The 27,737-nt window shown below is 35.2% G+C and overlaps 1 protein-coding gene across 5 annotated transcripts in view; it reads left to right on the forward strand.

Moving 5' to 3' along the window:
- Window positions 1–27,737, forward strand: part of SEPT10 (septin 10) — a 70,186-nt gene that overhangs the window by 10,629 nt on the left and 31,820 nt on the right. For 4 of the 5 annotated variants that reach the window (XM_023520510.1, XM_023520509.1, XM_023520511.1 and 1 more), the window contains exons 2-5: window positions 12,032–12,097; window positions 17,573–17,693; window positions 18,104–18,299; window positions 25,505–25,691. In XM_023520510.1, the coding sequence (XP_023376278.1) occupies window positions 12,032–12,097; window positions 17,573–17,693; window positions 18,104–18,299; window positions 25,505–25,691 (570 nt within the window). The remainder of the gene's footprint in view (window positions 1–12,031; window positions 12,098–17,572; window positions 17,694–18,103; window positions 18,300–25,504; window positions 25,692–27,737) is intronic. The other variant, XM_023520512.1, reaches the window with a different exon arrangement.

Genomic DNA, 27,737 nt, shown 5'->3' on the forward strand with positions numbered 1-27,737 from the left:
GATCTTGGGAATCAAGAAAGTAAGAGTGTCATTCGCAGTGAACACAAGTGAGCAGTTTTGATTTTGCACCAGACTGGGTGAAGAGACCGGAGGAGGCAGGACAGCGTGGGACAGGGCTACGAAAGGAATGTGAGAAAATACTAAATGCAAACATTGCCTGTTTCAAGGTTTATCTAGAGCATTATTTCTTAACCATTTTTTCATTGTTGACCATTCAGTTAAATTTAATCAAATCTAATTAATTAGTAACAGATTTAATTAATCCAATTAATTGATTAACTTTAAGTTCTTCCTAATGAAGGGGAATTCAATAGTAAATAAATTGTTTTTCAGATAGAGTTGAGCTTTAGAGGACCACAAACCATTGTTTGTTTGTTTGTTTGTTTTATCCCCCTAAAACCAGTTTCTACCACCTTTGGAAGAGTAATATCCTCATCAAGAATGCATCATCTGCAGTTAGGCTTTCTAGGAATAGGGCAACTAATGTGCTTTCTTTTTAGTCTGCTGCCAGATTTGAAAGCTTAGTCTAGGACTATAAATGGTCTGTACATTATGGGTTAAGTGAGGCATTTGTGAACCTACTCAGAATCTTAACTCCCTTTATAATATCATTTCTGTGGAAACTGTATTTTTAAATCCAAGAAGCTCACTAAAATTAACTCTTGGAAAATACAACCTATTTGTAAGATTGTGATATTTACTAGCTTTAAATTATATAAAGAGTGAAGACTTTGTAAAAGCTCAATATTGAGCTAAGTATTGAAGGAAGAGATGGCCATAGAATAGCAGAAGAACTGGCTGGATATTTTAGGCAGGAAGAATATACATCATCTCAGACCTCATTTATATCCTCAACCTTAAAATGACATGAAATGTCTTTCAACTGTATTTACTAGTCATGAAAAAATAAATTTTTCTTTAATGTATATATATTTAAAACTAGAGGGAACTTTAGGCAATACTTTTAACTTTTTGGACATATTTTTACTTTTTTAGCAGTCTACTAATCTCTAAAGATCTTTGCAAATGTTAAAATATTCAAGATATATTTTTATATGAATTTGTCCTTTGCCACTTTGACTATATCCACAGGAATAACTACATGCTACCAAATGCCACAGTGCATTCACTATGGCAAATACTTCAGTACTTACGTCATCAAATATATCCACCCAGCCTCATGAGCTGAGTACTACTGTCTCCATTTTTTTTTTTTTTTTTTTTCCGGATGAGGGATGAGGATTATCTTTCTCAAATTTTGTTCTCAGATTTTTGAACAAACCCTCTTGTTTTTATGTTGTCATTGTACCTCCTCGCCCTAGGCCCTCATACCTGACTTTGGCAGTTACTTAGTGCACTAGCAGTTTACTTTTGTTGCCACCAAAATTAGTTAATTCTAATAGCTAATTAAGCCATGCATTTATATTGATGTCATGGTCTCTTCTCTATTGTGACATGGGTCATTGAGATAATTCTAGGGGCTCTCTGTTTTGGGAGAAGATAGGCTGCTTCATACAGTAATAGAGGTTCTGTTGTATAGAAAAGAATTATAATTTACAGTTTCTACATAATTCTGAGGACCAAAAGAACTAATACTGAATTATAATTTGAACAGTTGGAGAAAATATTATAATCTCATTTTGTATTTGCATATTTTGCTGTATATTTTCTTTTTTATTGCTTCTTACAGGATAACCATACATATATTGTCTTAATCATTTTGTTTATCCTCAAATAGGCTGTTTTTGTTAGCAACTACTTTCCCAATACATGATTACTTTTAGTTAGAAAATTTTGTTATATATTTATGAATTAGCATTTTCATTGAGGTATAATTTATGTACAGTGAAATTTACTCTTTTTTAGTATAAAGTTCCAGGAGGTTTGGTGAATGTTTATAGTTGTGTAACCACAACTGCAAACATATAGAAAACAGTTTCATCACCATCCTTCCCAAATTCCTTTATGCTTCTTTGTAGTCTTCCTAATCTCTGACAATCACTGATAAATTTTCTGTTTCTATTTTTTTTGCCTTTACCAGAATTTCGTATGTATGGAATTATCATAAACACCATTTTTTAAAAAGATGCCTTTCTCCATTGAAATGCATTTGTACCTTGTTGAAAAATCTACCCCGCCCTTCTACCCCGCCCTTCGTTCCCACCTTGACTGTCTGGATGACATCACTCTGTTTCCTGGAGTCCTGGTAGTTGACCACTTTATTCCTCATTGCCATTTCGAGATCATTCTTCTCTCTTCCCTAAGTATTCCCAGTTTTGACACTCACTTAGCTATCATACTGTATACTTACCACCTTTCTTTGTCCAGTCATCTCTGAAACCCCACTGCTCCCTGTGCTTGATGGTGTTGCTGCTGGCTCCTTGTAATTCTGTAACATTAAACCTGTGGTAATTCTGGGGGATTTCAATATCCACACAGATTATCCATTCAGTACCCTGCCTTTCGGTTTTTGACCTCCTCTTCTAAAATATCTTGTGCGCTCTATCCTACTTTAGCCTCTCTTTCTTATAGTTAATACTTTGACCTTCTCCTTACCCAATAACTGCATATAATCCAATAATCTCAGTTTCAGGCATTCCACTCTGACAACACCTCCTACCTTGCCTGTGTACTCTCTCAGGTATTCAGATCCTACAATTGTCTGACCTGATCTGTTGCTCCTACTGCCTTTCCCCTTTCCCTTGTATTCTGCGTTCCTTCTTTTCCTTTTTTTTTTTTTTTTTTACCCAGCTTTAAATTAGTCCTTACAACATTTGTAACCATTTCCTTGCATGTCTCGGTTCCCTCTTTTGCTCCATCATTCTCCCCTGACAAAACCCCGTACCTACTTAAACTGTCCCTGGACTCCACTCTTGCACCCTCACAGCTGAATATGACAGAGGAAAATCATGCTGAATGGTTTCACTTTACTGTCATGACCACTAAACCCAAGAAGCTGCCTAAAAATTATACTGTATTTTCCTCATTCACACTCTCATTCTTCTAGAACAAGGGTTGGCAAACTTTTAAAGGGCCAAATAGTAAAAATTTTCAGCTTTGTGAGCCATAAGGTCTCTCACAATTACGTAACTCTTTTGTGACCTGAAATCAGCCACACATCAAGGGATAGGCATGGCACACTCTTTCCCCACTAAAACACTCTCTTTACCTGTCTTCCAGGACTCACACTTTTCCGGATTTCTTTTACCCTCTGGCTGTTCCTTCTCCATCATTTGAACTGGTCACCTTTAAATGTTGGAGCCCATTCAGGGCTCAGTTCTCTGATCCCTTCTCTTTTCTAAATACCTTCAATCCCTGGATGATTTCATCTCATTCCACAGCATTACTAGCCATATATTGATTACTTCAGAATTGTTATATCCAGTCCAGATAACTCTGCACGACTTGTTTATCCAACTACTTACTCAGTACCGTCACTTCAGTATCTAATAGGCATTTCCAATGTAACATGTTCCAGGGACAGCTCCAGATCTTCCCTAGTCCTCCTCTTACAGTCTTCCCATTCCCAGTAAATGCAAGCTCCCTTCTCCTCATTGCTCAGACCAAAAACTTTGGAACCTTTCTTAGTGTCTCCTCACTTTGAGCCTTCAGCTGGTTCTATTGGTTCTCCCTTCGAGGTAGATCCAGAATTTGACCACATCTTACCTCTTCCACTGCTAACATTCTGGCATGATCACTTTCCTGGATTAATGCAATAGTCTCTTAACTAGTTTGGCTCCTGCCTTGCCATTTCTTCAGTCTACTCTCAACATAGTAGCTGTAGCAAATCTTTTACTACAGAGGATTCATGTCCCTCTTATAATAAAAATGCTTCAAAGTCAAGTCCTTAGAATAAGCCACAAGAACCCTGAGTGATCTGGCACTGCATTCCTCTCTGACCTCCCGGTTCTTCCACTCCAGCTTCTTCCACTCCAGCTACTTGGTTTCCTTATACTTCCTCAAACACAGCAGCACACACCTGCCTCAGGATCTTTGCAATTGTTAGTTTTCTCTGCCTGGAATGCTCTTTCTCCAGATATGCCCTTCACCAGCTCTGCTCCCTCAACCCCTCAGGTCTTTGCTAACCTTTTCAGTTAGGCCTGCCCTAACTACCCTGCTCAAAATGGCACCGCTTCCCCATGCCATCTCCACATTTCCTATCCTTTTTTCCTTCTTTATTTGTCATTATTAAATTTGTGATTATTATCATATCATAGCATATGTTTTACATTGATTTTTGCCTGTCTTAACTGGAATGAGAGCTCCATAATGGCGGGGATTCTTTTCTATTTTAAGTTACACATTCCCAATGCCTAGGGCAGTTCCTGGGACATCGTAGGTACTCAGTACATAGCTGTTGAATAAATGTATTTTTATAGATATTTGAGGTGACGTATTTTTTTTTCTATTTTAGTCTTTGTTAAATTTATGTAAGTAATAATATGAGTGGATATCAAGAAAAGGAAGTATGTGATCAGACTCTCCATATGCTTGCTCATATGCATAAGTAATTCTTATAGCCATGGTGTCAGTACAGTCTTAACTTCTTTTGTTGCTCAATATCATACCATATCATTTCTCTTATTTTCATAAGTCTCTAATCTTTGTAATATTCCCCATAGCCAAAATTTCATATAGACTTAGTATATGCAGCTTTTTCCTTCCTTTTGAAGATATATCTGACATAAAATGAAAATGAAAATTTATCTGGCATACATTCTGACTTAAAAAAGTAAAATAATACCTTCTAAACTGCAGCCTGTTACTAGTAATAGGTATTAACTTATTCAGTCTAAAAAGTCTGCCTGACTGGCTTAGTGAGGTGGGCTGAATTTTTAATGCTTTCACCAATGTGGAAGAATTCAAGTTTATGGAATCAGTGGAAACTTCCAGAGTAATGGGAATTACCACTGTACTTGTTTTTAAAAATGATGTAAAAATTGCCCTAGATTAATTATACACTTGACTAAAGATTCAGGTGATTAGGTGGAAACTCCTGGAGGGATCCAAGGTGCCCATGGAACCTTAAACTCAGTATTTCCAAAATCACATCAAATCTGTGCTGATTTGTCTCATATTTTCTTTCTTGCTTCACGGTGACATCTACCAAGTTACCTTAGTTTAAGACAATTGAGGGCGCTCATGGCCACACTCTAAGTCAGAGTGGATGCCCAGCCCTCTCTTGCCTACACCAACCTTACCTCTTCTGCTGTCCTTGCACTTGAACTTAAGCCTCCTTAGGCTTAAACGATAATGAACTTACTGCAGTATTCCATCATACCAAGTATACTTGCATGCTTGTGCATACACTGATTCCCCTACCTTCTTATTTACTAGGAAAATTTCTATTTCTCCTTCAAGTCTCAGCTTAAGCCTTTTCTTGGCACTGCTTCTTCTGACCATGCAGGATTCGTTATACCCTGAGCTACTTCTGTATCCTATCCATAATCATATGTGTGTCTCCCACCTGTACTAAAATTTACATTGTAAGGGTATTCACTTACTCATCTTTGATCCTCAATGACTGGGGTCTGTTATTCTGTTCTGAAAATATAAGGCCTTTTAGTAAATATTGTGTGTATTTGTAGAATACATTAAAAGCATTATATATTGATGGACTTCAAACTGATTCCTCATTGTTCTTTTTTCCCATATGTTCCTTATCAATTTTAAGTCCCTTTAATGAGTCTTTTCCTTTCTTTTTCTCCTGTCCCATTTGTTTTTCCTCAGTTAAATAAATCACTTCTCAACTGTGTTTGGCTTTTTTATCACCTGTTCTACATGGACTATGCTCTCTCCCGGGAATTTAAGCCATCTACTTTTCATTTAAGTAAGCCTTGAGATTTAGTTCCGAGAAGTCTTTTCACATCAGCCAGGTGCAATTTTGTTGTCTTTCCTCAATCCACCTTGTCTGTACATGCAGTTTCCATGACTCATTTCTCATTCTTTATCACATCACATACTTTTTCCTCATTGTTTGCTCAGAGGTATACAGTCATAAAATCTGAGTTGAAGGAGACCTTAGAAGATTTTTTTTTTTGCTTTCACTCAGTGCAGGAATCAACTCTAGAGTTTGTCTAGTTGATGATTTACTGTGTCAGTTGTTTGAACCCCCCTACAGCCAACAGTAGCATCCCTCCATGGGGCAGCCCATTCCACTCTTGCTATATAGTTCTAGTCCTTCAATAATTTGTCTTCATTGTGCCAGATCTACCTCTTTATTCATGGGTCTAAGTTTTTCCCTTGAGAGATTCATTTCCAGAAGACCGATTATAGGTGTTTGAGTATACTTTGCTTTCCTTTGATGGGGCAATAGGCTAGCAATGTTGGGGGAAAGTCAGATTTCCTTAACCACAGCACTAGAAAGTAATTTTTAGAAGGCCTAGAAACTTATATGTAAGACACGAAATCATAAACCAACTTGGAAAAAATTTAGATGTATTTTTTTTTTAAACCTCAGGATATGGAAAGATTTTCTAAGCTTTACATTTAGAGTAGAAACCATAAAGGAAAAGATTGATAGATTGGACTCTATGAAAATTGAAAAGATCAGTGACAAATCAGGAAAATATATTTGCAATACACATGACAAACATAGAGTTATATTCAGTGGCTCTTCTTAGAGAAAAAATGGAATACCCTGATAGGTAAGTTGGGAAAAAACATGAATAGGTTATTTATGAAAATATACTATATAATTTTCAGGCCAATAACTTGAAATAAAATGTTCAAAATACCAGAAGTCAAATGACCTTATCAGTTTTTGCCTATCAAATTGACAAATACTTAAAAATTGTTAATTCTTGTATTAATTACTAATGAAAAGGACACCTTATTTTTATATACTAATATTAGAAATGTAAGCAGGTACAGCCTTTTTGAGGGGCAGTTTGGCAGTATATTTATAACTTTGACCAGTAATTGCATTCTAGGAATTTATGAGGAAATTACAGATGTACAAAATAATTGATGCTTATATAGGTGTGTCCCTTTGGATTCTCTGGGAAGCAGATGCTGAACAGTTAGGAGTGTTAGAGATTGATTAGGAGTGGAAGTGGGGAGGAGAAGTGATGCCTGTGAAAGAGAAAGGGGGAAGAAACTGAACTGGAAAGGACAAGCTTTCAGGCCCTGGTGCAGATCTTGACAGTTGTGAAAAGAAAGGTGAGCAAGCAGAATCCGGTAGAGAGAGCGCCTCAGAGGCCTTGCCTATCTGGCAAAGTCTGGACCAGGCCAGTGGAGAGCTTCGACTGCCTGTTAGTTTTGCCTGCTTAGGGCAGAAGTAGCAGGTCCCTGATACCCTCACTGTGCTCAGTCCTCGGCTATGGCCTGCCTGGGAAAATAGTGATGTTAGGTCCAGTACTGTGCAGATCCTGAAGGCTCTGCAGCTGAAGACTGTCAGCTAACTGTACTCTTTCGTAGCCAAAGGGCAAGCTTTTGCTCCAGAGGAGATCTAAGTGGAGCACCACTTTGGCTGCCACAAGGAAGATGTTTATTGCAGTGTTATTAAAACAACACAATTAGAAATAGTATTGTTTCCTATAATAAACATGAAATACTCTTTTTTCTAATTAAGGGGGGAAGGTAATTTCAAAATAAGATTACATTTGTATTTTAACCAGCCACATAATACTGTAAGCTTTTGTTAAGCTTGAAACCTTCCTTTTTTTGTTTTGTTTTTTTTTTCCATGAAACATTATCAAGAATTTCCTCATCTTGATGATATTTTCAGGCTGAATATTAGACTTCATAATTATCATTTAGTTTTTGTATTTATTAGAGATGATGGTAAAATTGCGGTAAAATTGATATATTGATGTGACTTGGAATACCCTAGGCGGCCCTAGACTGAGACTCTCCTGGGAGAGATCCAGGCAGGGCATGCACTCAGGAGGCCTTTTATTACCCAGTCCCATTGACTTCATTTGAATTCTTTTTCCCTGGGTTGGAATTAGCATCCACTTCTAGAATCATCCTCTGCATAATTCGAATAAGGTAATATTACTACTTATTTTAGGAAAATTTTAGATTAGCACTATTAACTTTATTTTAAAGTTTCCTTAACCTGAAGATTTAATAAATTTATTTTAAAGAATGAGTCTGTTGAACCTTTCAAAGTATTGTTTTAAGCCAACGAACTCTGCCCTCTCAAAATCCATGAAATAGGCCCGGATAATTATTTTGATCACTCTCTGCTTTTCATTCTCCCTTAACATTTTCATTTGTTTTCTTTTTCTTTCTTTCTTTCCGTTCTTTCTTTTTTATTTTTTTATTTTTTTGGTCCTAAAAGACTCCAAGAAACACCAGGGGACAATTTGAAAACTTCGATTCTAGCTCGGATTAATTTTATAAAGATAAAAGTTGTGGGAAAATGAAGTTAAAATGAAGCTGTTTTAAAGTCAAGTCAGAATTTTGTTCCTCTAAGGCTCATTGTTCTACCTAAAGAGAGGCTTAAGGTAGTTCCCAAGTAGGGTAAGGAAAGTTGTTATCTAGGGCCCTGATAAGAGTGAAAGAGTCACCAGATGTTTTCCCATAATTGGCTCAACAAAAAAGGTCATCTACCCCATGTCTCCCAAGAGACCCCAGGACAAATTCTATGCCACCTCTCTTGTATTGCCCATACTCCCCAAACTGAAAGTTTGAAGAAAGTAGAGAACCTGATCTTCCTCCAGCTACCCCAGAATGTTCTAGCACTTTTTTCTGTGATTCATTATATACTACAACTTCTTAAAAAAGATAAATATGAGTTAGATTTTGCCAAGGAGTTAAAGGAACTGTATAAGTTTTTTCTTTTTAGGTGGTAACTGTATAGATTTAACTCTATGTGTGCTTCTGTATTATGATGTATATATGTATTTAAAATAAAAAAAAAGGAAACTGTGATTGTGTAGTCAAGTGTAGGTAATGATTTTGTTAGTCTTCCTTGTGCCTTGGAATTATATTATGATTGCCTGTTATGAGTTTGTGTTTTTCCGAGATAAGTTCTTAAGGTCAAGGGCCATGTCTTACTCCTGAGACCCTAGTACCCATCATAGTGATTTGCACACAGAAGTAGGTGCTCAGCGATAGAATAGACTAGAATTCCACTTCCAGATGTTTATTTGTTTGTTTTAATTAAGTATTTACCTCTAGAGGACTGGTTCATCTCTTACCCCCTTGTTATTTTACCTTCAATAATGTCCCGTTAATTTATTAAAAACTGTTTTCATTCTAAAACTTGTTTTAGAAATTTGACTAGTCAAGTAGTATCAGTGGAAAATATTAAAAACAATGATTTATAATATTTTTAAGTGACTCATTCATACTTCTTGATCAAAACATTTATCCACAGAGATTTTGAGTAGGCTTTTGGGCAGGTGTTCAGAAACACAGAAAATGAATAAACCAAAGCATATATTTGATATGAACTTACATAAATGATAGAAATATAATCTAGCTTTTATTAGTCAAAGTTTAAAGACAAAACCTATCTTATTTTTTTCCTAAACAAACTTTACTTATCTAACAAACTGCTTACTGAGCAACATTTCACGAAAATCTAGTCATGCTATCCATTATATTAAAAACCCAAAACTTTCTTCCTGTATTTTCATTAAAGTTCCATAGTTGATAAGTGGAAATAACACAACTAACACAGCCTTCAGTTAATTAGATGTGTGGCACCTCACTTCCATCACTGTTTCGAGCAATTAACATGTTACATTAGGAAGTAACACTGAGCATGGAATGTTCTACTCTCTGATTCAGTTTAATGCAAGCAAGGCTCTGAACAGGACTCCTTAGCAGATGTTTTCTATGGCACTTCTTTGCCTTTACCAACAAATGGATACTTTAAACTTCCCCAGTCAGCTACTCATCTATATTGTCCCAAATCTGTTTCTCAACCTTATTCATAACAACGAACCTTTTTTTCCTTACCAGACTCATAACCACTACTTACTTTCTCCAGATACAAAATTCTGTCTCCATTCTGGTGCTCAGGGTTTTTTTCTACCTTAAATGCCACATCATCTGATGCTCTACCACTTTTCTGACTCAGTGCAATATCACTGTCTTCTTTGAAAATTGCTTTGGCCTTTAATCATCTCTCCTTTCTCCAAATCTCTGTAACTACCACCACCACTCTTTCCTAGTCACTCTCACTTTTCTGCCCCGACATAGTAGAGGGACATGATCTACTGCTTATGTGCCACACATTGACTGGGGCCTTGGGGCCTTATTAGAATGGCAGGGGGCTGGCTGGAGGAAGTAAGGTGAAGTGTATTGACAGTTAAAAACAAAACCTTAGGCCAGTTCTGATGGTGCTTTGTATCATTATGTACTGCTTACTTTTTAAATTGTGAAAACACAGCCAATATGTGTATTCTATATAGGAGCATCTTCCAATTGACAAGAGTTATTTCATGTTGGAACAGTATGTTCAGTTAGCTACTCAGGATTTCGCAACACTGTATGTATAGTGGTTACTTAACAAGGCTAGTCTTCCAAGGCTTAGATTATTCAGAATGCACCAGAGGAATATTATTGTTAGCAGTCTGTAAAACCTAGTCATGAAGTATACCTGTGTGTCCGTGTGGAAATGTAATCACAGTCCCAGTGGCAGGCGGAGGAGCTGTTTGAGGCTCCAGAAATACCACTTCCTTGCTGCAGCGGTAAGGTTCTCCCTTTCATCATACCTGTGGGCAAGGCTGTGCATTGCAGCTTAAGTCATTGTAATTAAAGACTACAAGACTGCTTAAATAAAGATAGAACATCCATATATACTGTAGTATACAGAACAGAATGCTATACGATAGAATGAGGTAGATCTTGGGTACTAGTATAACATCTCCAGGATAATTAAGTGGGGAAAAAAACACAATATAGAGCAATAGGCCACTACTATTCATATAAATGAGAGGTCTGCATATTCACATGTGCTTATACATACATTGTCTATCTCTGAAAGAATACATAATCTGGTGGCCTCTGGAGAGGAGAACTGAGATACTAGGGAATCAAGGGTAGGAAGGGAACTTGTTTTGCAGTGTGTTCTCATTGGCACGGTTTGCATTTTTTTCTGGTATACATCCATATTAATATTACCTTTTAAAAAAGCATACATTTCCTTAGCATCTTATACTGCACTCAAAAGTAGGGTAGCAGTGCCTTTTGAGGTAGCATTGCTTTGAAATTTGCACAGTTTCTCTTACACTTCTCTTCCCGCATTCCTTACTTTTGCAAACATAGTGAATATGTATTTGGTTTACACCTTGGAGTACTAGAAAGAACACCAGCTTTGCAGTCAGATCAGACCTATGCCTACAGCTTATTGGCTGGTATTATTTGGTGTAAGTTATTTAACCTTTCAAAATCCTAGTTTTCTCCTGATGCTGTGGGAACATATAGCTCAGATCTGTTCTGAGAATTAAATAAGAAAATGTACTTAATGTGCTAGCATAGTGACGGGCACGTATATAAATGATAGTATATATATAAATGACAATTATTTGTGTTTTAATCGGATAACTAAGGGACTTGTTCAAATGTTAAAATCTCTGCTTTCCCTACTGTCCTGAAATTGGAGCACTAACTTTTCTATTTCCCCTGGCATGCTACAGTGGAGTATATCTAATTTTGAGGGCCTTCTTGGCTCCTAGAGTATTTTTTTAAGTGAAATAGCTTATTTTTCTTTTTTATTCCTATACAGTCTTTCAGATAAAAGTAATGTTCTTTGTCCTCCTGGATAAAAATGAGAGTTTACGGTTTTGTTTTGTTTTTTACAGTTTTGTGTGTGTGTGTTTATGTGTGTGTGTGTGTGTGTTTATGTGTGTGTGTGTGTAAGCGCATAATGTATATTATGTTGAATATATTATTTACTTATGCAGTTATCTAGCCAGCAAGAAAACTACAGTTTTAAAAATGAGTCAGTTGTGTAGATTATAAGTCAAACTTGGTAATAATGACAATATTAGAATTCCTTTTTAATGTGAATATATTATTTAGATATAGGTTTTTTTGAAGTAACATCTGTATTTTCTTTTAATGTTTTCAGCTTTGTCAGTCTAACATGGCAGCAAAATCTTGTATTCCCTCCCAAGTATCTGATGATGAACAGAGAGTGAGTATATCTTTTAAATAGATTAATATTGTACTTCAAATGTCTTTGTGATTTCAAGATAACTCGTCACAGACTTTTGTTTGTACTTACCTTTGAATTAACTTTTATGTTGATTCAAATTAAAAATCAATGATGGATTGCATAATTGTTGAGTGTCCACGGTGTCTGTATCTTACGCAATATTAAGCAAATTAAAACTTGAACTTTTGCTGGGCACTTATGCAGAACCTGGTAGATGTAGAGAACTCCTTCAGTGATGAGTGTAGGAGGTTGCTGGCCAGTCCTGTCAGATGCCTTCCTGAGTGCGAGATCAGAACTAAGTGTTTCCAGGGTCCTTTTAAATGTGCCTGGATAGGAGGGAAGTGTTTTGGTAATTCATATTAAAATTTATATTTAAAAAGAAGAAGTAAATTTAACCTGGTGAAAGAGAGTTGTCGATTTTTAAAAAAAAAATAAAATTGCAAATAGAAGCATGAGTAATACAATAAGATTAAATAATTTCCTTTAGTTCTGTGCTCCAATAAGTCTCTCCTTAATTTTCCCTCTTTGTCTACATGTGCTAAGGTTCCCACAGTTTTGATAAATAGTAATTTGACCACCAAATTGCCATCCTTTTAATTTTTCTTTCATTGGTAATAATAGTATATTTCATCTTTATTTTTTTATCACCTTTTTGAATATTTCTTAATCTGCCTTCTACTACATTGCTGAAACTACTGTCACAATCACTAGTAATTTTTTTAGTGACTAACTCATTGAGTGGTCATTGCTTATTCCTTATTTTGTCTGGCCCCTCTTCATTAAATTATGATGACCAGTCCATATTTTTAAAAAGCTTCTTTTGTTTCCATGACATTAAAATTATATAGCCTTAGAGCCAGAGGGATTCTATAGGCCATTTAGTTCAACTTTTATCTGATAAGCTTACCCAACAACTTTAATCTTCTTGAATACTTTCATGACTGGGAAGCATAGCTTTTTTTCTCTCTCTCTCTCTTTTTAATCATGAAGATACATGCTTACATGACTAAAAAGGATTTAAAGGGCACAAAATAAAATAGAATATACTGGTTTTCTGTTGCTTCATAACAAATTGCTTATTAACTCGCAGTAGGTGAGAAAGCCTGGCACAGGGTCTCTGCCCAGGGTCGTACATTCAGATTGTTGGCTGGCTGGGTTATCTCGAGGCTCCCCTTCCACACTCTTTCAGGTTGTTGGCAGAATTCAACTTCTTGCTAGCTGGTTGCTGTCAGCTCCTATAGATCATTCTTTGGTCCTTGCCATGTGGCTCCCTCTTATCCATACAGCAAGGGAGAACTCAGATCCACTTCATGCTTCAAATCTTTTCACCTGGAACTTCTCAGTCCTTTTTAAGGGCTCACCTAATTAGGTCAGGTCCACCAATGGTAATCTTCCTTTCTAAGATTAACTGATTTGATACCTTAATTATGTCAGCAAAATCCCTTTACAGCAGCACCTAGAATAGCGTTTGCTTGAATAACTGGAAAGTGTGAGTTTACCAGAGGCCATGAATCTTGGAGTCCATCATAGAATTCTTCCCACCATGCGTAGTAAAAAGCAAGTCTTTCCCTTACATCCACCTCTAAGTTCACTCCCCATTGGTAACCGCTCAATAGTCTGTCACAACAGTTTGAGACATCTTCATCCATATTCTTGTATACATGAGAATACATGAAAAAAATACCTTTTTTTTAAAACTCAACTCACAGTAAATAAATCACTGTTTATATATTTATCTTTTTTTAAGTTAAATTTATTGGGGTGACATTGGTTAATATAGATACTTAGCTTTTGAGATTTATCCATGTTGTGATATGCATCAGTAGTTTAGTATTCTGTTATATTGGATATACTGCAGTTTATCCATTCACCAGTTGTTGGACATTTGGGTTGTTTCCAGGTTTTGACTATTTGGAGTAAAGCTGCTCTGGACATTCATGCAGATGTCCTTGTGTGGGTGTATTTTTTATTTGGATACCTAGAAGTGAGGTTTTTGGTTGTATAGTAATATGTATTTAACTTTATAAGAAACTACTCTCCTATTTTCCAAAATATCTATACCATTTAGCATTTATGCCAGCAAATTTATCAGAGTTCTAGTTGTTTTTCATCATCTCCAACACTTGACATTATCAGCCTTTCTAATATTAGTGGGCATTTGGTGGTATCTTATTGTAGTTTTAATTCACATTTCTCTGATAACCAACATGTTGAGCATTCTTTCATTTGCTCATTGGCTATTTTGTTAATCTTCTTTGTGAAATCAGTTCAGGTCTTTCACCCACTTAAAAAAATGGAGTGTCTTATTAAATCATATGAATTGTTTATACATATGCATTTGTATTATATAAATATACATAAATGTATGCATAAATATGTTTTATATAATTACCTAATCCTTGATAATCACAGTTTTTAATTTTGATGTAGACAGTAACATATTATCACAATACCACATTTCATGATGGTTGTAACTTATGATTAGGTAGTGTAAGTCCTTCAGCTTTGTTCTTTTACAAAATTGTGTTTGCTATTCTAAATCTGCATTTCCATATAAATTTTAGAATCAGCTCATCAGTTACTATATTGACAGCATATAGTTGGATTTCGCTCTTTTATCCAATCTGACAGTTTCCTTCTTTTGATTGAAACGTTTAAACCTGCACTGTCCAGTATGGTAGCTACTAGCCACATATGGCTATTTAAATTTAAATTAGTTAAAATTAGATACAATTTAAAAATCTTTTCCTCACTTGTATTAGTCACATTTCAAGTGCTTAATATCTGCGTGTAACTAGTGGCTACTTGTTGCACAATGCAGTTACAGAACATTACCGTCACCACAGAAAGTTCTATTGGACAGTGCTGGTTTATATCATTCATACTTAATTTAATTATAGATATTGTTGGGTTTAAGTCTACCATTTTGCTATTTGTTTTCTATTTGTTCCATTTGATTTTGTGTTTTTTTTTTCTTTTTGTGCCCTTTGGATTAATAGAGTATTTTTATGATTGCATTTTATCTCCACTATTGGCTTATTAGCTATACCTCTGGGTTTTGTTTTTTTTTTAAATAGTGATTGATACAGGCTTTAACTTACACACACTACCTTCAAACAATATTATAGTACTTCATGTATAATACGGAAACCTTACAACGGTATGTCTCCATTCTCCCCTCCTATCCTTTGTGCTGTCATTATCATACATTCTACTTCTCCGTGTATTATAAATCCTGTAATACATTGTCATTGTTGTTTTAAACATACGATTATATTTTCAAGAACTTAAAACAAGCAAAAAGTTCTTTTCTGTTTACCCATATTTTTACATTTCTGGCAGTCTTCATTCCTTTTTTATAGATATGAGTTTCCATCTATTGTCATTTTCCTTTCTCTTGAAGAACTTTTAATATCTCTTATACTGAAGGTCTGCTTGCAGTAGTTTCTCAGATTTTGTTTGTCTCAAGAAGTCTTCATTTCTGTTTTGTTTGTAAAGTACATTTCCATTGCATATAGAATTCTTTTTCTTTTTACTGATGTTGTTCTGTTGCCGTCTGGTTTGCATTGTTTCTTATGAGAAAACTGGTCATTTTATATGTTTTTTACTTGTGTTGCTTGTACAGTTTTCCTTTATCCTAGTTTTTAAACAGTTTGCTCTGACCTGCCTAGTTGTGGGTTCCTTTGGATTTTTGTGTTTGTAGTTTGCTGAAATTCTTGGATCTCTTGAGTTCATGTTTAGAAAATTGGAAAATTTTCAGTTACTCTTACTTAGATATTTCCTTCCTCTCTTCCCCTGTCTGCCTCCTCCTTTCCATCTGGTATTCCAATTATAGATATGTTAGACCATTTGATATTGTTCCATAGTTTTTTGAGGCTCTGTTATAATTTTATCTTTTCTATGAGAGATTTTTAGGTTGGATAAATAAAAATGTTTAGCTTGGATAACTATCAAACAGAACTTCCTTCCATTGTTTGATCTGCTGTTAATACTATTCAGTAACTTTTTTATTTCAGATGTTGCATTTTGCCATTCCAGGAATTTCATTTGTTGCCTTTTGTTATTATTGAGAATTGACAGATCTCATAATCCCTGTCATGTCACCTGTTATATTCCTGTAGAAAAAGAATATGTTTTTCTTCTTTAGCATGTTTGTCATAGTTATTTTAAAGTTCTTATCAGCAAATTCAACATTTGGTTTATTTGTGGATCTCTTTTTGTTGACTTTTTTTCCTTGACTATGAATAATATTTTTCTGTTTCCTTCTATGTAGTAATTTTTGATTGTATAGTAGATATTGTGGATGATACATTGTGGAGGGGTTTTCTTCATTTAAAGAGTGTTGACCTTCTAGCAGGCAGTTAAATTACTGGTTGTTCACACTGACCATGTTGAGCCTTTGTTATAGGCTTTGTTAGGGCAGGTCTTCAGTTGTGCCTTCTCTACTAAGGAGCATTTCTGATTCCTGGGATGTGATTCTTACCTAACACGTGGCCCATGTAGGTTTTCAGTGGAAAGCCTTATGTGTTTACCAAGACTCTTTAACTTACAGACTTAAAATTCAAGCTCCCAAGGGTGGCTCTTGAAAACTGCTTAGCTTCTTCCAAGCCCCATTTCCCTCCTGTGAAGCTTTTTGTATTCCCCCTATACATCTGCAGGTCAGGAGTCAGCCAGAGATTTGAAGAGAATGTATTTGCAGTTTTGGACTCCCTTCTTTCTGGTATTTTCTCCTTCAATTTTCAGCTGATCTGCCTGTCCTTGTCTCCAGCTGACTTCTCAGCCCAGTAAGACTGCCACTGCCATCTTCAGTTCTGTCTTCTTTGTGCAGCAGTGCCTGAGGAGTACCCTCGGGGGAAAGCTAGAAAATATGCATCTCACCTTACATTCCCTGCAAATGTGTAGGGGGAATACAGAAAGCCTAGCAAGAGGGAAATAAGACTCTTCAGTCTCCCCTCCAGTGTCTGCCTGCCTTTGGTTGCACTCCAGTGACTTGAAAGAATTGATTATAATTTTTACCACCAGGGAGGTAACTGTGACATAAGTTATTCTGCCATTACTGGGCGCTGGAACTGTATCTATACTTTTATATTGTACTTTTTAGGTTAACATTTTAATAAAAATTAAAATATCATAAACATCTTTAATGATTTTAAACATTCCATTTTGTGAATGAATACTTGGTTGTTTTTCTATTTTGGAAATCAGATATTTTAATGTTATAAATAGTGCTGGACTCATGAAGAGAAGAAATGTATGTTTTGAGGGTCTGGACACAGATTTCTCACAAATTTACTTAATCATTTGTATCTTAGGGTGGTATAATAATCATTAAATCTTTAGTTTCTTTGATAAATTATAATTTTCTTTCAAATTTGTTTATATCCTATCTTAAAAAATGTTTTAAGTAAAAGCTGTTTTGTTTTTAGTAAAAGCTGTCGTTTTGTTTTTCTTCAGCAAAAAAGAGAAAATATTCGTTCTTTAACTATGTCTGGCCACGTTGGTTTTGAGAGTTTACCTGATCAGCTGGTCAATAGGTCCATTCAGCAAGGCTTCTGTTTTAATATTCTCTGTGTTGGTAAGTGCCAAACTCTTCCTCTAAATTTTTCCTTCATATTCCTTGTGCTCACTTCATGCTTGTAAACTGTATGACGCACATGTTATCAATTTGAGATCATGATCTCAGATTTTTTGCAGTTATTTAAATTCTATCAGTTTCTTTTTTTTTTTTTTTTAGCTGTACTGCTTTAAACTTTTTGTTCTTTCAACATTTCAGTGCTTTCTTCAGAGTTCTGAGTAACTTAGTGTACATACTCATTTTTATGCTCTGCTAATGACTCAGTGGACCACCCTTAGCATGTTTTTCTTTCATGGACAACTCAGTCTTTGAAATATTTGGGATCCTTAAAATCACTCTTAAAATTTCTACAGTTCTGTTTTTCCTAACCTATCCTATATACCTCTTAAATGTACCTTTGTTTCTTTCAGGGGAGACTGGAATTGGAAAATCAACGCTGATTGATACACTGTTTAATACTAATTTTGAAGATAATGAATCCTCACATTTTTACCCACATGTTAGACTTAAAGCTCAGACATATGAACTCCAAGAAAGCAATGTCCGGCTGAAACTGACCATTGTGAATACAGTGGGATTTGGTGACCAGATAAACAAAGACAAGAGGTACATGTTTTCTACTTGCAATAAAACAAGTTTTTCTTATTTCAAGACATTTGCCTTCTTGCCCCATCAACTGTGATTTGATTTTCTGCTATGGAAATCCATACCTTTCCTCTCATACTTTAAATTTTTTAAATAATTCAGCAATATTTTGTTTTCGTTAAGAAATTGACATTAAAAAAAATTTATTTTATTATTAGTTTCAAGTATATGGTGCATTGGTTAGACATTTATATAGTTTATAAAATGATCCCCCTAATTGCTCTTTATCTCTTCTGGCTCTCTACCAAGCTATTATATTAATGCTCACTGCATTCTTATGCCATGTTTCCTCATCCCTGTGACCATCTATCAACTACTAATTTGTATTTCTTTAACCCTTCACTGCTTTCTCCCAGCTTCCCAACCCTCCCTCTACTCTGGCCATCACCAGATTGTCCTCTATATTTGTAAGTCTGTTTTTGATTAGGTTTTTTTTTTTGTTCCTTAGATTTCACATATAAGTGAAATCATATGATATTTATCTTTCTTTGTCTGACTTATCTCACTCAGCATAACTTCTAGGTTCAACCATGTCATTGCAAGTGGTAGGATTTCATTTTTTTTTTAATGTCTGAGTAATAGTCTATTATATATATGAACCATAACTTCTTTATCCAGTCGTCTTTTGGTGGGCATTTAGGTAGATTCCTTGTCTTGGCTATTGTAAATTGTGCTCCCATAAACATAGGTGCATCAATCTTTACGAAGTATTGTTTTTTTTGTTTGTTTGTTTTTTGTTTTGTTTTGTTTTGTTTTGATAAATACCCAGAAGTGTAATTGCTGAGTTAAAAGGTATATCCATTTTTTATTTTTTATTTTTTTGAGAAACCTCCACACTGTTTTCCATAGCAGCTGTACCAGTTTGCAATCCCACCAGTGTATGAGGGTTCCCTTTTCTCCACATCCTTGCCAACACTTGTTTTTCTTTGATTTATTGATGATAGCCATTCTGGCAGGTTTTAAGAAATGGACATTTTTATATCCAGTTGTCTAATTTCTTTGAATCACATTATTAAAATGTGTATTTCAACAGATTATTTTAATCATTTCCTGATATGCTAATTTAAAGTATATTAAGTGATTTGTGCTAATTTCAGCAGGACTTATCTTACTGAGGGGAAGAAAAGAAACAAGACATATAATGGCAAATATATAATGGTCAAATCCATGGTCCATGAATTTCTTTGTGAAATTCTAATCAAATTAGCCAGGTACATTATTAAACATTACAGGAAAGGTTTGATAATGAAATTTCTATTTTATATTATGTCGTTATTTCTCCTGTGGTATTATAATGGTTGATTATAGATTCTGTATGAAATTTAAACTATGAAAGGTAGAAACAGGGTAAAGCAATAACTTATTCTTTTTCCTTTTTTGAAATGTATACATTTTCATTATTAGAGTTAATTTTCTACTTTTCTAAAATTTGCTTTAGAGGGAAAATATTTTGCATAATTGACTATTTTTGTGACTTGTGTTAGCCTTTTAAGCACATTTTTGTGTTCTGCTTTAAATTTCAAGACATGATTTCTGTGGATTTTTGGACGAGGCAGGTTAGTGGCAGAGGCAAAGGCCTGTGACACATTGACTTAAATCTTATTAATTTTAAATAATTTTCTATATAGAGATCTTATTTGGCTTTGCTTAAATTTATCCTTAGATACTTGGCATTTTTATGCTCTCATACATGGTATCTTTTAAAATATTTCATTTTTCTATTTGGTATATAGAAATATAATTGATTTTGCATATGATGACTTATATAAATTCTCTGATTAATTCTAACAGTTCATCTCTAATATTTAGATTTTCTACGTATGTAATAGTATAAACTACAAATAATGACAGTTATATTTCTTCCTTTCCAGTTCTTTTTTTTCTTTTTAAATAAGTTTTATTGATGTGTAATTTACATAGAAAAAATAAAATGCACTGCTTTTTTAAGTGTGCTATTCAGTTAAGTTCAGACAATTACATGGTTTTGTTACCGCCATGACTGTAATGTAGGGAATGTCCACAGTCTCGGGTACTTTTCTTACACGTGTGTGCACATCAGTGTTTCGCCAAAGCCAAGAGGGGACCCTCTCCAGGTCTCTGGTGCTTTCTATTGGTGTCGCTCCCTTCTTTCCAGTGTTCTTGCCTACAAATTCCAGTTGCTTTGGCTTACCTCAACTGCTCTCTTTATCTCCTCAATTCACATTGAGTTGGCCATGCTGTTCTCTCTCTCTTGTGCTATGCAGTGGAAATTTGTCTCCAGGCAGTAACTTGGGGAAATATCATAGAGTTCTTCTCATTTATTTTCCTTCTCTGTGATCACAGTTTTATACTGCCTGTTGTCCAGTGTCTGAAAACCTTTTTTTATATATATTGTCCAAGTTTCTAGTTGTGTAAGATGGGAAGGTAAATCCAGTCCCAGTTACTCCATCAGGGCTGAGGACGGTAGTCTTTATTTTTCTTTCATTCATTTTTAATGCATGACTGCATAGAGCAGGACTTGTAGTATTTTGTTGGATAGTCAGTAGTGATCCTGGGCATCCTTGCCTTGCCTGACTCCAAAGGGAAAGCTTTATTTTTGCCATGGATTGTACTTGCTTTCTCTTTCTTCCTTTCTCTCTCTCTCTTTCTCTCTCTTTCTTGTTAGAATAAGGGAGTTCCTTTATATTATAAACGTTGTTCCTTTTAATCATAAGTAGATATTATCAGATTTTTTTCATTCTGTGAAGCTTGTAATTTCTCACCTTCATTTTTAATAAGGTGAATTACAGTAACTGATTTTCTATTAGTAAATTAACCTTGAAATTTTAGATACCATTTGGTATTTTTATATTATGCTATGTTTGATTTTTTTTTTTTTAGTATTTTGTATCTTATAAGTAAGGTTTTCAACCTTTATTTTCCTCTTATACTTTTTTATTTTTATTTTTTAAAATCAAGCTTATGTTAGTCTTCTGAAATGAGTTTGGAGAGTATCCTCGCCTTCCCCTCCCCGTCTCCCCGCCCCTTCCCGAGGAGCGGGACGGGCCTTGATGTAGGGACACCACCCTCTGCCACTCTCGGCCATACCTCAGGAGTACGGCTCACCGCAGCCCCATTCCACCGCGCATCCCCTCCCTGCCGGCTGAACTCTACTCGGATCCCACTGTATGCCCCGCTCCGCCTTCAGACTCCGAGGCCCAGCAGTGGTGGAAAGATCTGGGACTCCTGGGCGCCTCTCCTGCGGGTCCCGCCACCTGGGGCCCCCTGTCCCGCCCGCCTTCCTCGCGACAGCGAGGTAGCAGCCAGGGCGCCCTTCCCACCATGCGGTGGCGAAGACCAACTGGCGGGCAACAGGGATGCACCCCTTCCCGAGCCCCAGCGGTGAACACCCCCGCCACCCCATCTTCCTGGGGGAAGGGGAGCCGGAGCCCGAGCGAGCCGAGGCAGGGAAAGGCAGCCGCGCACTGCCCGGCCCGCAGATCATTTTTATTAACGAAATTATTGTTAAAAGGGGGCGGGGAGCCCAGGACGCGGGAGAGGGGGCTAGAGACGCAGCTATTTTTATTAAACAGATTATTCCAAAATAATAAAAAAATAAATAAAATGAATTTGAAGACTTTTTCACTCTGTTTTGTGGAAAAATTTGTATAAGATTAGAATTATTTTTCCCTGGAATGATTGCTGGAACTCACCAATTAAACCATCTGAGCCTGGAGTTTTCTGGGATTTTGAGTTACTAATTAATTTTCTTTAACGATTATAATAGTACAATGTAGAGTTGTTTACAGTTGTGATAAGTTATAATTATCCAGGAATCTGCCCAGTTCATCTAAATTTTCAAATATACTTGCTTAAAAATATCGATAATAATATATTCCTAATATCTTTTTATTGTTTACATCATCTGTAATGATATCTACATTTTCTTACCTGACATTGGTTATTTGTGCTTGTTTTCTTCTTGTTTAGTCTCAACAAAATATTATTGGTTTATTTGGTGTTTACTAATTGACCCTCTCAATTTTATGATTTTTGTTTTTCCTTTTTTATTAATTTTTGTTCTTATATCTATAATTGCCTTTCTTTGGGTTTTGATCTCATTTGCTCTAATTTTTCATTGATTCTTAGCCTTATGCATTTAAGGTTATGAATTAACCTCTAAGCATGGCTTTAACTGCATCCTACAAATTTTGATATATACTATTTTCAATTTCAATTAATTTTTAATTTCTACTTCTTTTTCATCCTGAAGAATTGAAACTTTTATTATTATATAGTGACCTTTTTTGTCTTGTAATGCTTCTTATGCTAAAGTATGTGTTGTCGGATTTTAGAATAGGTACATCAGCTTTCTTATGTATGACATTTTTTTCTTATCTCTTTACTTTTAACCTTTCTGTACTCTTGTGTTTTCTTGAGTTTCTTAGTAAGGATATATATTTTTTAGTTTCCACTCTGACAGTGTTATCATTTAATTGTACATTTACTAATTAACTGTCAATTCACAGTTAATTAGTAAGTAGATACAATAATGTTTAAACTTACCTTCTTATTTTGTTTTTTGTTTTTCCTGCCAGTTCTATATTTCTTTATTTCTTGCTTGATTTCTATTCTCATAATTATTATCCTAGAAATTATAAAATGTAATCTCTAACCTAATCAAAGTTTAAAATTAATTGGTATGTGTACTTGTCCCTGACGATACAAATAGACAATAAAATGGAATTTTGAACAGTTAAACTCCATTAACTCCCCCTTCTCACTTACTTCCCACGCTTTTAAGATTCTTGTTTTTGCTGTTCTCCAGTTTTACTATATCTGTGTTTTTAGTCGTTTCTAATTTATTGTTTGTGATTTGACTTCTTAAGTCTGAATAGTGTCGTCAATTCTTTAATAATCCAAGCCATCATGTCTTTAATTATTGCTTCTGCCCCTTTTAATGTCTCCTTCTCTTCTGAAAATTCTGTGAAAAGTATGTTACACCTTCTCTTTATGTCTTCCATGTCTCTTACTCTTAATGTCCCTTCCATATTTTCATCTTTTTTTGCTCTCTCTCTATTGCTTCCTGGATAATTATTTTTAGTATATATGCTGTAGAAGCTAGCACAGGATTATTATTTTGTATTTACCTTCTAGTACACTAATTCTTTCTTCAACTTTGTCTAGTGTACTATTAAACTAATCCATTGAGTTTTTAAATTTTGGTTATAACATTTTTCAAATCTGTACATTTTATGTAGTTCAGATTTATGTCTGTAGGTTCACTTTTTATTACTTTACTATTCCCAGCACTTATAGTCAAATTTGTCTTTTATTCTATTTCTTTTATTTCTATTTATAATTGCAGTATATTAAAATTTTACAGTTATTTTATGGATGTTTGTTTTTTCCTTTGGTTCTCATCCATTGGTCTTTTTATTTTCTTGTGTGCTTGTTGTTTTTTGTTTTTGTTTTTTCTATAGCCATAGCCTTTGAAAAATTATTTGCAGAGATATTTTGAGATCTAAGATGAAGATGTCTCCCTTTGAACAGATTTGGACTTGCTTATGTTAGGCCCCTCTAGGCATTAATATTCTGAAGCTCCCTAACATTTCATGCCTTGAGGTTCCCAGAATCAAAGAGGCAGTGTGCACCTGTGCTGCAGATATATGCAGGGGCTGATTCTGTAGCCATAAGTTCTCAACGATGGGTCTTTTTCTTCTTTCTTTTTATTTTCCCTACTTCATTTAGTGCCAGGGCAGCCTTCCCTAAAGATTCTTGGGGAGAGGGGAAGAGTTGTAGGTTTACTTCTAGTTCTTTCTTACTCTGAAGGTTTAGGCTTTTAGGATCTCAGTTCAATGTGAGTAGGCAGTCTTTCATTCAATTTCCACCTTGTGTGAGCCTTGGATTTTGATTTCTTCTTCCTTATCCTGTGAGTCCTTCAGAAACAAAGGCCAAGAATTAGATTGACAAATGGCCTCAGGACGAATCTAGCATTGATGCTTTTAGTGCAGGAGTTGGGTAATGTTTTCTGTAAAAGTACAGATAGTAAATATTTCAAGCTTTGTGGGACATATGTTCTTAGTCCACACTTCTCAACTCTTCCACTGTAGCACAAAACAGCCATATACAGTACACAAACAAATAAATGTGGTTGTGTTTCAATAAAACTTTACTTCTAGAACAGGCATTAGCCTGATTTAGCCCATTTATTGACCTTACTCCATTCCTCTGCTTACCTCTCTCAGTTTCCACACTCTCTTCAATTTTGATGTGGTTAATTTCTTACCACTTTATGAGTACTCCGATGTTTTTAAGAGGTGATTTTTATGTTTTAAGCAAGTAGCTTTCATTTTATTAGAGCAATGGGCCTGCAGTGTACTAGAAATGAAAACCTAGGGCAAATTACTGTGGAAGAATTTTTGATGGTATGTTAATTTAGCAGAAAATGTTTATAGTTTTAATTTATGACAAGCATAATGCAAAGCATTCAGATAGAGAAATATTTATGGCTATTAGGTCACAGACTAGGTCATATTAGTGATCTATTTTAAGTCATTAATTAGAGCTTCTTTTGAATTTTTATGTTAAATATGTACTTACAGATTAATTTTCAATATTTCATTATTTTGAGAAGGGAATCATGTTGGGTCAGTTTAGACCAGTGTCCCAAGGGTGGTGCTCTGAGTAGTGAATACTGGCGTTCCCAACAGTCCGTCTGATAGTGTTCAAGGCATTATACTAGAGCTTGTGAAAACACAAAAGTATGAGATGCTGTCTCTGTCCTCACATTGCACGTTACCTGCATGGGGGGAACAAGGCATTCTACGAGTTTATAAGAGGTGATGATCCCCAAGGACTAAAACAGGAATTTTATGGAAGAGTTCAATTCTATACATATTTATTGAGTACCTCAGCTGCACAAGTTTCTGTTCCATTTGGGGGTAATAAAGTTTCTGTTCCATTTGGGGGTCATTTCTATAAAACAGTTTAAAGCACAGCTTGTCTTCATGGTTTTAAAGGACTACCTTTGTACGTGCATGTTCTGCACAGTTTGTTTTATTACTAAAATTATCTGTTTAGCCTAGATATTAGGTGTTTATTAATTGGTGAAAATATATAATCTCAAACTTTTGAGTTATAGAAATATCTTAAGATAGCCTGAATATGTTGTATTTAAGATTTAAATAATTATTTTTTTTTTTCAGCTACCAGCCAATAATTGACTATATAGATGCTCAGTTTGAGGCCTATCTCCAAGAAGAACTGAAGATTAAGCGTTCTCTCTTTAACTACCATGATTCCCGTATCCACGTGTGCCTCTACTTCATCTCACCAACAGGCCACTCTCTGAAGACACTTGATCTTTTAACCATGAAGAGCCTTGACTGCAAGGTGAGTTTGGAAAGGAAATTAACTTATCCTACTTTAATATTTATTTTGAATTGTTAAATATCTTTATGATAATATATATAATAACTTTTATTCTGTGCATTTTTATAAATTTGGTAAGTTTCAGGCTTAGTTTATTTTCCAGAGAAATTCAGATTGGAAGTTGAGATGCAAAAAAAAACACTTATATAAGATTTTAGTCCTTTTTTAGTGACTAAGTTAAATGTCAGAATATAGGAATTTATTTACATTTTTTAAAATGTGGATTATATTTGACCTGAATTTTACTTTATGACACTATTGCAAAGTTCACTGACAAAGATTTAAGATGTAATGTTTTATTATATATTATAGTATATTATATTTTAATTTGAACCATACCAAGAAAACTCAGTTTTGAATTTCTGAACCAGGGAGATATAGATATAAATTCAGGGAGCTTTAAAAAATATTATCTGCAAATTAACTCACTTTGGACTTTTTATTTATTTAAACGATGGTTAAAGACCACTATCTTATACTTAAAAAAACTACAGAGTTCTTTGGTAACCTCTGATGGTATGAGAAGTTCAGCTTTCATTATCCTGGCTAATAATTTTATGAGATAGTATTCAGAAAACAGGCTTTCTGGCCACCCCAACTTTCTATATAGAAATCGGTGTGGAAAACATGAAGAAGGCCTGCTGTTGAAGTCTTGGTACATAGATTGATTAACTTTTAACTAGCAGCACAGTCCCCTGGCTTTAGTAAAAACTTGATGAAGCTTATATGATAGCCTGCTCATCTGATCAGATTTTCTAACCAGTTAGCCAGTCATTTTCATAGTTGAGTCTGATTATATGGAAGTTCATATTTATTAATGGAATATAAAAAGCAAGAGTGTGCAACTTTGTCTTAGCTAGAGAGAAGCAATATGGGGTAGTTTGTATAAAGATCATAGAATTTGGTGTCAGTGGAGGCTGGTTTTAAATATTGGCTCTGTCACTTAATAGCTATATGTTCTTAGGCAAAATTCTTTAGCCCTCTGAGCCTCAGAGTTTAGAGTTTCCTAAACTCTAAAATAAAGGCTTGGGTGTTTTTAAAAGAACTGATCTCAAGGGGAAGATGTGAAGATTAATTAAATTGATAGTTTGTCTTTTATTCCTAAAAGCAGAACACTCCACTACTTGACATGGAAAGTTACCTTATCTTAAGCAAATAGTGACAGGTTACCATCATATGAAACATCTGTTACTTTCTCTCCCCTTGATATACAAATACATATTATTCTTATCTTTCAGTCTACATTGTGTCCTCCCAGCCTATTGATAGTAATGTTCTTGGCTGAGGATGCCTAAGGTATCCCACCCCCCACTGTATTTGCTCTTAGTGTAAGCTCCACAGATATTCCTCCTACTCCCCGTCCCCCACTACCAGAGTCAGTGTCGGTGCTGGGCTAGCCCTTGCAGTTCTTATTATGATCTCAGGATGCACTTCAGCAAGAAACCATCAGGGAACTTTGAAGAACAAAATTTGTTAATCATGGATCCTGGAGGGTATACAGCACACCTAAGGGCCACACAAAGAGGTCAAGAGAAGATAGGAAAGGAGGGAGTGCAAACCTAGGGCTCCACCTTTATTAAGGTCCAAGAATGAAGTGTCTAGGGTTTCATGGGTTCACTCTTTATTGGTAAACTTTAAAGCACAAGAATGGGAAATAGAGTGCGGGAAAGGAGAAGTGGCCTCTTTCAAGGAGTCAGTTTTCTAGGTTGCTCAGAGTTTCTTAAAGGGGAACTTAATGAGTGGGGATGGTCTGATTCCTTATCTAATTATTTTGCTAATTTCTATGTCATAGAGTTGGCAATGTATTTACTCAAGATTGATGTCTTTGAAATGGATACCTTGGAAATCAAAAGCTTAATGTCAGACACTTATATTACAATCAAAAAACTTAACATTAGGCTTAAAAAACTAGAAAAGGAAGAACAAATGAAGCCTAAAGTCAGCAGAAGGAAAGAAATAATCACAATTAGAGCAGAAATAAATGAAATTGAAACCAGAAAACGATAG

This window comes from Pteropus vampyrus, unplaced genomic scaffold (genome assembly GCF_000151845.1).
Source record: "Pteropus vampyrus isolate Shadow unplaced genomic scaffold, Pvam_2.0 Scaffold269, whole genome shotgun sequence".
In the NCBI taxonomy this organism is placed as follows: Eukaryota; Metazoa; Chordata; class Mammalia; order Chiroptera; family Pteropodidae; genus Pteropus; species Pteropus vampyrus.